This window comes from Pleurotus ostreatus, assembly GCF_014466165.1.
Source record: "Pleurotus ostreatus strain PC9 chromosome Unknown scaffold_6, whole genome shotgun sequence".
NCBI lineage: Eukaryota > Fungi > Basidiomycota > Agaricomycetes > Agaricales > Pleurotaceae > Pleurotus > Pleurotus ostreatus.
Genome location: NW_023503161.1, coordinates 2,512,697 through 2,523,799, shown reverse-complemented (window position 1 = coordinate 2,523,799; position 11,103 = coordinate 2,512,697). Strand labels below are relative to the sequence as shown.

General features: G+C 49.3%; 2 protein-coding genes across 2 annotated transcripts; one reads left to right on the top strand and one right to left on the bottom strand.

The window, feature by feature from the left end:
- Window positions 1-1,611: 1,611 nt before the first annotated feature.
- Window positions 1,612-3,576, bottom strand: PC9H_009020 (uncharacterized protein; the record flags this gene model as incomplete). Its single annotated transcript, XM_036778527.1, has 9 exons — window positions 1,612-1,745; window positions 1,807-1,878; window positions 1,925-2,195; window positions 2,255-2,538; window positions 2,685-2,834; window positions 2,928-3,055; window positions 3,088-3,220; window positions 3,279-3,506; window positions 3,555-3,576. The coding sequence occupies 9 exons, from the start codon at window positions 3,574-3,576 to the stop codon at window positions 1,612-1,614; spliced, it is 1,422 nt and encodes a 473-aa protein (XP_036629955.1).
- A 496-nt stretch (window positions 3,577-4,072) lies between these two features.
- Window positions 4,073-4,463, top strand: PC9H_009019 (uncharacterized protein; the record flags this gene model as incomplete). Its single annotated transcript, XM_036778526.1, has 2 exons — window positions 4,073-4,190; window positions 4,255-4,463. 2 exons carry the CDS (start codon window positions 4,073-4,075, stop codon window positions 4,461-4,463), a joined length of 327 nt encoding a protein of 108 aa, XP_036629954.1.
- Between the last annotated feature and the right edge of the window lie 6,640 nt (window positions 4,464-11,103).

Here is an 11,103-nt window from a genome sequence, read left to right as displayed (position 1 = left end):
GTCAAATCCAGATTCACGGTTCCGAGGAAAGCCTCAAAAGATGACACTGCCGAACGGATCTCCTAAGGGGTTGAAGTCGGTCTTGGAAGAGCGAGGGTTTAACGTCACAAAGCTTCGTGCCAAGTGCTCCCCTGTCTGTCCATTTGAGAACCAGGACTGCTGCATGGCTCGGTTGCTCAGTCAGCAGGACGACTTCAAGAATCAGCCATCAATGGTCGAGACATTGATCACAGATGCGGGGCATTACTGTATTTTCTTGCCTAAATTTCACTGTGAACTCAATCCAATAGAAATGGTGGGTGTTATTCAATTATTGCATACAGTTATTCACTCTATCATTATTTCAAGTACTGGGGATGGTGCAAATACCGATATCGTGAGGCGGACAAGAAGACTTTCGAAGAAGCAAAGCAAGTAGCAATCCGTTGTCTTGATGGTTGTCCTGCGGAGGTAATCCGTCGGTTCATCAATCGTTCTTGGCGATTTATGAGTGCATATCGGCTTGGTTTGACAGGGAGGGCAGCAGAGTGGGCGGTGCGAAAGCAGAGGCAACATCGCTCAGTCTCACGATCGGCGATGATGGCACTTGAGTCAATCTTATTGCACTAGGGGCTACTAGGGGTAGTTAGTCGGCATCTGAAAGGCCCACAGAGGTACACACAATTCGATTTTTTGGGCCAAAAATATTGGCGCCGCCAAGTTCTCGTGGGAAAAACCTCGGAGTTGGTTTTTCTGACGCTTTTGACCATCCTGAGTCTGAATCTGGATACGGTTTGCCTCCAAAAAATCTGGTTCACGTGCTAGCGTTTTTGCGGTGTTTGACTGTCCTCAACTGTAGTTCAGACGCAAGAGGACCTCTGAGCACTTTCTCCGGCACGATGATCTTCGATTGACAAAAGTGAGACAGAACATACCAGAGTGGTCATGCACCCGTTCTATTTCCCCAACGCCTCTATTAACGCCTCTCTTGATGGGCTCAGATTCGAGACAACCCACGTTCTTGAGGATCTTCGGCAGGCGGGCTGGAAACGGCATTAGCACGCTAGGGAAGAACTAAGTAGTATTCAGCCCACGAAGTCCCACCAGTGGTGCTGAATCCTGATACGTGACCAACCTCCTTGTCCTCCCATTCTTCTCATTCTCTATCATATGGGTCGCGTCACGACTCCAGGCATTTCCGCGCTGCGAAAGATCAGCCGAGCTTGAAATCAACGTCTACATATTTGTGGTCAACTTAAGCCAAAACCGTTGGCCACAGCAAAGAACGCACCGTGCAATACACAAACGAACCTCCAGCGGCGATTCACGCACACGTTTAATTCTCCTGTGAGCGAATCAGAAATGCATGGTGAAAACCAGGCGTAAGTTGGTGATGTAGGGCCTTAGAGGGGGGCGTCTATCTGAGCATGGATTGTGCGAACTTGAGATCAGGGGGCGAGTACATAGTGCTCTTCTCAAAAATCTGACGCGAATTCCACGGAAATTTGAGTGGTTTGAGCGGTCTATGTGACATGTACAACAACGGACCATATATTTCGGCGAAAAATTATTGGGACGAGGGCAAATCGCCAACGTTAAACCGCCAGGGAATCCTTTCTTCGACTAGGCCCATTAAGCCTGCCAGGTCACTGAGTGAGAGACGGCAGTAGGAGTATCAGCTTGATCTTGAGTAGGCAACACCTGGGAGCCAGGAAACTCAACGGCACGTCTGTACCATTTGTTCCATTCCTCAGATTGATACACGACTCAAAAGAAAGTCAATAGTACCTGAATACTCTATCCGATGTAATAATGCAATTTGCATACCATCAACGATTCCTTGCCTTTGAGGATCCTTGTCACTCTCGGCGCTTGGGGCTTTACTGATCTGAAGGCGGCCTGTGAAACGTCAGCGACGAGTTGCAAAAGTAGTAGGTCCACTTACTGGCCAACTCAACAGCGCGTCCAGTGTCTTCCCACCACCTCTTCCATTCGTGGGCACGGTGAAATGCCGGACCGCGGTAATTGCCATTGTACATTTGAATAGTGTGATGTATGGGGAGCAAGGTAACGTCCACAACGACCAGGACGACCAGCGTCTTGACAGTATCGAGCATCCTAAGCCCAAAGGCCTTCGCCGTCGTTTCATGAAGTGAATAGCATCGCAAATACTTCAGCTTCGTCGCGGTTAATGCATCGTAGTTTATATCGCGCTCCTTGGGAATGGAGAATTAGGTGAGAAGAAGCGAGGGCAGTGAGGGAAAGCAATGCGTACCAATGTGAATGCAGACTTTAACCAGAGGTATTCGAGCTGGGGAAAGCTGGACACGATCGGAGCGAGACTGGTAAAGCGGACGTTGCTCAGGCAGAGTGCCGTAATCGAGGAAAAGGATGCCAGTTGACGGACTAGTTCTGCGTCTTCCATTGGCGAGATGTAATCATAAAGCTTGAGGTTGACGAGCGAAGGGAGTGAGTTCTCGAAGAACACCACCAATCCCAATAACGCCATTGGCCCAGTCCAGGCCGAGGATTTTGCGGCTTCCGTCTTTGCGTTTTCGCCTGCTTAGAATAGGGAGAAAGCGCTGTGATCTTCAGTGCGTGTAATCGAGCCTTGTCCTCCTCCGAATCGTTAGCGCAGGACGTGAGGAGGGATATGACATGTTTCGTTATTTCCACTTGACCCGCGTTCGCTTTTGACGCTCCACCTAGGTCCTCTTCTGTCGAGCATTGTATGAACACGGTTGGGAAGATATAGCCGTTACGACGGGGCCAGGGGAAAGATGAACCCTCCAGCCGTCCTAGTACCTCCTGGCTATTCGTAATTGCGCTCTGTAATTTCCCTTCGTAGAACTCCCCTGATGGAAACGCAGCAAGCTCGGTGGGGAATCAATATTGCACCTTGTTTCGCAGTAAGTTGATGAAGGTGTACTTGATAGGCCAATACGTACATCCAGCATTGTTCGGGACACCATAGGGAGGTTTGGCCCGTATACAGCCCCTCAAATAGAGACACATACTCCAATGCTTTCGCCATGTGCCGAACCGTTGGACGAAGTTGCACGCTGTCCGTGCCGGGCTGAAATCGTCAACGAAAGTGGAACAACTTACTGGTCACCGACAAGCACCGCTCTTTTGACACCTTTCACGAGGGGTATCAACGCGCAGGGCTCCGTGATCTGCGATGCCTTGTCTATCAACGCGATCTCAAAGTCGACCTTCCGCAGAATACCCAGCCCAGCGCCTGGGCAGACAACCCTGTACTGAGCACTGTCCATCGTAATCCACAAAACGGTACTGACCTGCACAAGTTGTGAAGATAATAACCGCGGATTTGACTCTAGCTAGGGCTTGCTTGGCCAACTTGTTGTTCTCGTTCAAATCCCGCCCACCCGGTGCATCAATGGTGTAATGTTGCAATGATTTGTTGACCTTGGATTGGTCGGTCGCCACCCGAAGGATCTGATCCTCCGTCAGAAGGTGGGCTTTCTTGTTGAGGATGATGAAGCGTTCTAGGACGTTGTCGACCGCTACAGAACAAATGAGGAAGCATAGAGGGGAGAGAGGCCCGCGATTACCATTGTGAGTAGACGCTGTCATTAAGATCTTGGCCTCATTGTTTGCATTCTGCAAAAGCTTTTCGGATGACTACCGTGGTCTTCCCAGTACCTACAATGTGATTAGTCCAGCGAGTGGAATTAATTAATGAACGTAGGCACCAGGAGGTCTCCAGATGAGAGACAAGGGTGCATCAGAGGCGTGGACGGCATCTGATTGACTGCGATGTAGGAGCACGTGGAAGCTCGTGGGAACAACATACTTGATGTGGTTATAGGCAATCGCATCGGCCCTGTGTCATGTAGACAATAACATTCCGATTTGAAGGTTGCTCGGGACAATGTACACTCTTTCCCCACTCAAGCGCACGACATCATGATGGTAATCACTGGACGGGGTTTGTACGCTCTGCGTTAAATCGGGATGTTCTGGATCCTTGATTCTGGCAAAGAGAGGTTCCGGATGCCACGTCCTTGTGGTACCACACGGCCTATCATGGCCTCATGAACACCGATGAACTTCTATTCGAACAAAAATCATGAAGAGCCCCCTCACAGTGCTCGCGCTGCTGCCCATCCAATGTCTGGCGCAGTATTCGTTGGTGCGAGATTACTCAGGGTCAGGCTTTTTCGACGAATGGAACTTCTTTGGCAATGGTACGTGCTTGACGTCTGGCTTGGCTTACTTCCTGGTTCAAAAATGCTCATTGGCACTTCGCAGCCGATAACCTCACCAGTGGTGATTTGTTTTACTTGGATAGAAGCGCGGCAGCTTCGCAGAAGCTTGCCTTCGTTAATGATGCAGGAAATGCAGTCGTTAGAGTTGATAACTTCACCAACGTTGCTCTCAACGACAAGCGGAACTCGATCAGAGTGGAATCCAAAGATCTGTACGACATAGGAAGTCTATGGATTATCGACACAGTATGAGCAGGGATTGAAAGGGATACGAGATGCGGCATTTATTGTAGGGGATTGGGCAATCTTCGTAAGAGCCTTCTAGCTTACACGAAAATGATAAATGATATGGTGTACTTGAGACCTGGATTGGTTTCAGCGTTGCGGGCCAGAGAAGCCAACTCGTGATCAAGGTAGTGGTGACCAAGTCCATATACCTGCTTGATATCTTGATATCTTGATACAGAGGGCGTAGAGCGACTGAGTACAGCTTCCGGCAGACGAGGAGCAGAGAGCGTAAGGTCTGGCGATCCTCACGTTTGGCCGCATTGAATTCGTCAATGATTGTGAAGAGAATCTCGGGCGATAGTTCAGAGTTAATAAACGATGCTGGATAATGCATCAATTACTTAGATCTAGGACATCCTCGAGAAGGCTCAATGTAACTTACTGACTCCAGGTGTTGTTGCCATCACGGCGGGAAGGAGGAACTTCACATGTCAGTTTCAGGGGTCAAAGGTTGTAGAGGTATGTACTTCTAATTGCACAAACAAATGCCGAAGAGAACGACAGATGTTCAAAGGAGATGATAATCAACATGGTACAATCATTAGTTTTCCAATGAGTCCCCGATCTCCACACTTGGTATCGACGGGGCTGTAACCTCTCTAGATGCTTTATCTGTGCTAACGTAGACAGACGCCCACGTACAGCAACGCAACGGCCTGAGAAAGGCGCCATTCGGGATAGCATCTATCTGCCATCTGCTCTTCAAAGCGGTTCTTTGCGATCGCCAGAATCCAACGTGAATCAGTCCCACAAAACCACAAAAGTGACAAATACTGGCCATGAGCGATCGTGTGGATATCGTGTACATGGCATACCGTGCACATGGTGTGCTGTTCAATTTCGATCACCCGATATTGCGCTATAGCTGCAAAATAGTGAATGACAAGTAGGCCTCCCTCATCCAGATACACGTACGTCCAACCGTTCCGTCGCCCCTTCTCTGTCTGACCAACCATGGTGCCCGTCCTGCATCTCGTCGTCTCTTCAGCCTGTCAGGATCATCGCGCGAGGAAGTAGAGAGAGATGAACGAGATCCAGCCCGCCCCGCTAGTTCTTAGCCTTAGCCTCAGCACAGGGAAGGTGCAAATGATTGTAGAACGAATGAGATAACATTAGTTCTCAGTCGTACCAGTATATGGTTCGAAGCTGAGGTATAGGATAAGGATGTGATTGCCTTATACGATAGGCGCTTAAGACGAAAAAGGGATAGGGGAAATAGATATATGCCGTGGTTGATTGATCCCCACTCTCAACAATGATGGCATTGGCATGCATCAATTCTGCTGGGTGTCGTCGGATCAATTCGTAAACGAAGGATATATATCGCCTGTGGGAGCACGACTGGTTCCGATTATCTTATACCAGTGAGTGCGTATCTTCACCTAGTCGAATGATCACCAGGAACTGACTGGTATACATGTGCTCATGCGCTCCGTAGGGTAAAAAGAAACAGCCTCTCTCCCTGCTCCGATCCTCCAGCATCCAAGTTTTATGACAATTCTCAAGTCCCAAACCGTCAATTAGGTCTGTTTTCTGCTGCTTTCTCCGATTCATGGGCTTACGGGGCTTGGCTTCGTTCACATTCACAGTTTACTGGTGCTTTCTTCACGGGCGTCGTGGACAACGCGTGCGCGCCATGGACCGGGTCTACGCACCTGAAGAAGATGAACAACGGAGACAACGGGAGGCCCGAGTAAAGATTTCGTACGTACATCTCCCGCCGCGGGCCTGCTCATCAATGGCCGGCCGTTGGATCGTGCCTGATATCGTACTATCGTACGTCCTTCCCACCTCGTCCCACCTCGTCCTCCCCCGTTCGCTTCACCGAAAACAACAAACCAACAAACTTCTGTAGGGTACAGCCCTCAGGCCTCATCGGCGAGGGCCTCATCCTGAACTTTCAGATATACGTTGTCGACACTGCATGCGCTGTGTCTGTCTGGTGCGTCTCCTCCCTTCATCTCCCATTCCTCCCTTCATCTCCCATTCCTCCCTCCCCTCCCCATTCCTCGCCTCTCCCCCTCCCCCCCCCACAAGCCCATCCACTAACATACACGCGGAGCGGAGGAAACGAGACGGCGGCGTGGCCCCCCTAGTCCGGCCGTTTTAGATTCTACACGCCTGGCCTTGCTTGTTGGATTGGATAATAGGTTGCTGTCGATCACTGGTTTTTCATTTCTCATTTCGTATTGGAAGAGGTGGCCTCCATTGTAATAATCCATGATTCTCGCCAGCCGCAAAGCTGCCGTACACAGATACGCAGATAACTCATAAACCATTGCTTCTGGGGGAGACAGGGCTTAGTTGCTATTTCCTATAGCGCTACCCTCGGTGTCCAGTGCAAATGATGGAAATGCTGGATAGAAAGTAGGGTCAGTACATTTTGGGGTAACGAAAAAGCGTGTACCGAAAGTTATAATGATAGCTCCACGGAGCTACGAGTGACCAAAGCACTGCGGGGGGACGACGAAGAGCATAAGTTTTCTGTAATATGGATCCGCGGGACGTGCCGGCGGTACGCTCGCTGCGAAGTGTTAGGGCAAAGGAACAAGTGTAAATTATTCGCGAGATATCTACAAAGCAAATTTGAGATCAATGTAAAGCCTAGAGTGCCTGCTATTGAGCGAAGTAGAATGGTGGTCATATAGACCAGCGCTGCCTGCTCGAAATAATCAGACAATAGGCGGATTGTGGCATGTACCAGCGGGGGCGGCATCCAAACGGTAACGGATAGTGCAAGCAGCATCAACCTACCAGCGCTCATGGATGCTCTGCTTTGTGAGATACTGGTATGTAATCGCCGTCGTTCACGACAGGACAAGTGTGGAATCTTAATATGATAGCTCGGGGCGCGAGTTGATATTTACAGCAGACGGCGCACATACACTTTGGTGGATATTGATGTTGGCTGCTTGAGTACGCGCCAATGTCCAATGTCTACTTTTGATACAATCCGCGCAGATAGCAGAGATCTGGTAATATGTTCACCAATCCGTGAACCGGGCTTACCACAGAGCGACGCGTCCACCATTCCAAAATTCATCGATCAACCTCGCGTTTCTTTTAGAGAAATCGGAAGCCAAAGCCAGCAAGAGTCCGAAAGAGCTATGACATTGGAGAGAAAGAGAGATAAACCAGAGAAAATTGAGGGAAAGAGACAGTCGGACCGCCCAAGGTTTCACGATTATCGTTTGTTCGCATTTGCACGGGCACGGGCGGCCCTTTAGAGCAAGATCACGAGAATACTATGCCGTCTTTTATACTTGAAGCGGCCCTTCCAGAACCACTAGGTTCGACCTAGGCACCAGGCATTCATCCCATCCAGCACCACGGTCCTCGAACCGTCCTTTCGCCGCTCCATTCAAGAAGCGCAGACACTATCCACCTTATCTTCACTTCAATGGGACCAAAAGAGGAACGGAACAACTTCGCATTTACAGGAGTGCACGGGGACTGGATCTGACAGGCCCAATGCATAACATTGCCACGACCCAAACCAGCAGGTAGTGGGGATCCAAATGGCACTCAATAATTATTGAGTAACTGTCCGGTCCAGAGTAACTAACTGCGGGATACAAAACGGACACTGGATAATGAATCAGTGAGGCATTCGATTGATAAACCAAAGCACCTACCTAACGAAGCCTCTCAAAGCGGAATATCTTCCTGATGCGACTGCTGAACGACATCTTCAGCTCGTCGGCCTCCTATCATCCACCTTGGTGGCATCCCATGCCATCTGTTCGAGGATCCTCCTTCTGACCCCTAGCGGTCGCGGTTCAGGAAAAGACTCGACAGCCAGCGCACTTTGATGCCTTCCCCTCCATCCCTACGCGCAGGACATGATGCGGTGTTCCCTGGTTTATCCTCGCCAGAACACTGGCAGCATGCATAGAGGAAGAGGTGGGCCGTCGTATCCAGCTTCCAACAGAAAGGCTTCCCGACAACGGTTAGCATTGCGATGACGTATTTGATGAATACTATTAAGAAAGATAAGGACGGAAGGGGAATATGAGCGTCTTAGGGCGAGGGCGGGAGACGTGCTAGGATTAACCTCATGACAGTGTTGGATACGACAGCATGAGGAGAGCATACGGTGAGCGCGGCGGTCGAGCACGCACTCCACGAAGCAGCGCACACCTATAGAGGACACAAATATGGTATTTTTGCGCGAAGAACGCAGAACCGATGGAATGAAGTAAACGGAATGATAAGATATGTGCGATAAATCATGTATCCAGGGTTGAACAGGGTGTCAACCCTGCAACATTCAAGGGGAATAAGAGCCGCCGTGACTTCAGCGTGGCTCCTTACCTTTGCACTCTTGACCTAGACGACGTCTTGCTACAACTTGTTACTTTGTACCGATTTGACCTTTACAACCGTCGGCATTGTCAATTTTTGACGGACCATATGTACATCCGAAGTCAGCGTGTTGGCAACCTTATCCAGAGAATGTGTTGTAGGATGCCTGCTACGTGTTATACTGCAGTCTCCATTCGACCCATCGATGACAACAGCGCTACCGTTAAGAAGACACGTTGCTCGTAGGGTAACGCTATGCACCGATATCGAGCCTACGGCATGCCTGGAATCACAGCTATCATTTAATTTAGTCAAACCTACTTGTCCGTTCATGTACGGTGACCCGATACCAGTAACCGCGATGTAGCTCAAAATACTTGTCGACATATATTCTACACATGAACGGTGTAGACGGCATCTGCGGAGTGTGAATTTAGGGCGTTAAATATGAGAATATTCGGCATTGGCCGAACAATGATAACTCTGTCCATCATCTAAGTATCGACGGGCTTTTCACTGGGCATCAGACTCAGTAAAAACGTGTTGGTGGTCATCGGTCTCCATTCGGGAACGTTTGGTACTCATACGTCTCCAAATGGTATTGGATCGGTATCCATTTTACCAAATCGCGGACTAGATAGTTACGGTTTGGTGGAAATTAAGGAGAGTGTGGGAGAAAATGTGTCCTGATGCGCGCTTAGAGATATTTCTCAAAATCCTGTGTAAATCTATTGTCCCCCCATAGCGCAACCTAAGAATACAAGATTTGGATACTATGGAACATCCCAAGTAATTAGAGTGGCAGTATGGACGGTGTGCTGGCCCTCAACGGCTCGAAAATGGTGAAACCAATATTTTTATTCCCACGGAAAGTCATGCATTGGTGCGCAATTCACTTATCCAACACCTTCCCACACTTTCGTTTTTACTGAGCATCAGATCTCAGATCTCGATGTGACTTATCGAGCGTTTAGGCCCTGTTCGGGATCCCCAACTACTAGTTGGGGATCGATTTAGTAAAATCACAACTAGCGAGACAAATCGTGTAATTCTCGGCGCTACATTTAGTCTAGGGCGCTACAACTAGATGATGTGACAGGAATCATGTGATGCCCCTTTAAAAGCCCCTGATAGGGGTAATGAGATAGCGTTCAACCAGTTTTGAACAGTAAAACCGTGCTTCCGTCCATCATGGTTACCTTTCACATTCCAAAGAAGGTCAAGAAGCCAGCACCTATCCACTTGCAGCACCGACAGCAGCAAATCCGACGAGCTATAGGCCTGGCTGTCTCATATACTGCCAGTGCTGTTGAATCTGCTGCTGCTGGGTCTGGAGATAGAATCCCGATGCATACATCAATTCTGACCGGTCAAAAGTGGATCAATGAACTCCTTTGGACGTGTCGCCGAGAGAACGAGTGTGAAAACGCGTCGTGCGAGCTGATATGCGTGAAACGAGGAAGACGAGAAGCTGGCAGAGTCACGCGTGACATGTTACTTAGTTGGTTCACACGTAGTTAGAGTGGCTACCGAACACCTTCCCCCAACTAGTTTAGCCATAAATCGGTTCTTACTATCCCAACTACATTCTCGCGGGCAACAACTACTAGTTGGGATCTTCCTGGGGATCCCGAACAGGGCCTTAGATTTTGAGGCAGGCACCGACTGCGAACCAAGTATTCACCCCGACATTGATCGCGAAAAAACATTTTTATTGTATATGAAACTTGTATGTACTTGCGATCGAAACAGTTCACGAGAAATATAAAGGGATGATGTACCGTTCTTCGTTGATCTCTTCTTCCTATCTCGTCCTCACTTTCTCTTCCCCTCTCCATTGGCATTCTTATCCACCCTCGCATTCCACCCCCATCAGTGGACTGATGCGTTTGAATGCATGAGCCGGTAGCGGTCATTGACTTGGAGGCAGAGGTCGAGACAGGAACGGAACGGCGCGTTCGAGGGTCCTAAGGGAGGGCCGGTGCATGTGTAAGACGATGTGAATCAGCACGAAAAAATGCTTACCGTTCAACAGCAAGTTGGCGAAGAGAATATTCCAACAATGGTATCAAGGGGTTTACAATCGCTGTTCTGCACGTACATGACAAGAATTGAGCGAGATACTGTTGACGCAACACCGGCCACTGTTTACTATGCGGCGCTGGTCCGGCCTCCATTTCTGCAAACCTGCAACAACACATGTGCCTGCTCGCAAGTCCCAAATCACGCATGTTCGCAACCGCGTCAAAGTGCTCAGCCAGTCTTTACTTGGATGCAGGAGAATCTGATCTGATCTGTG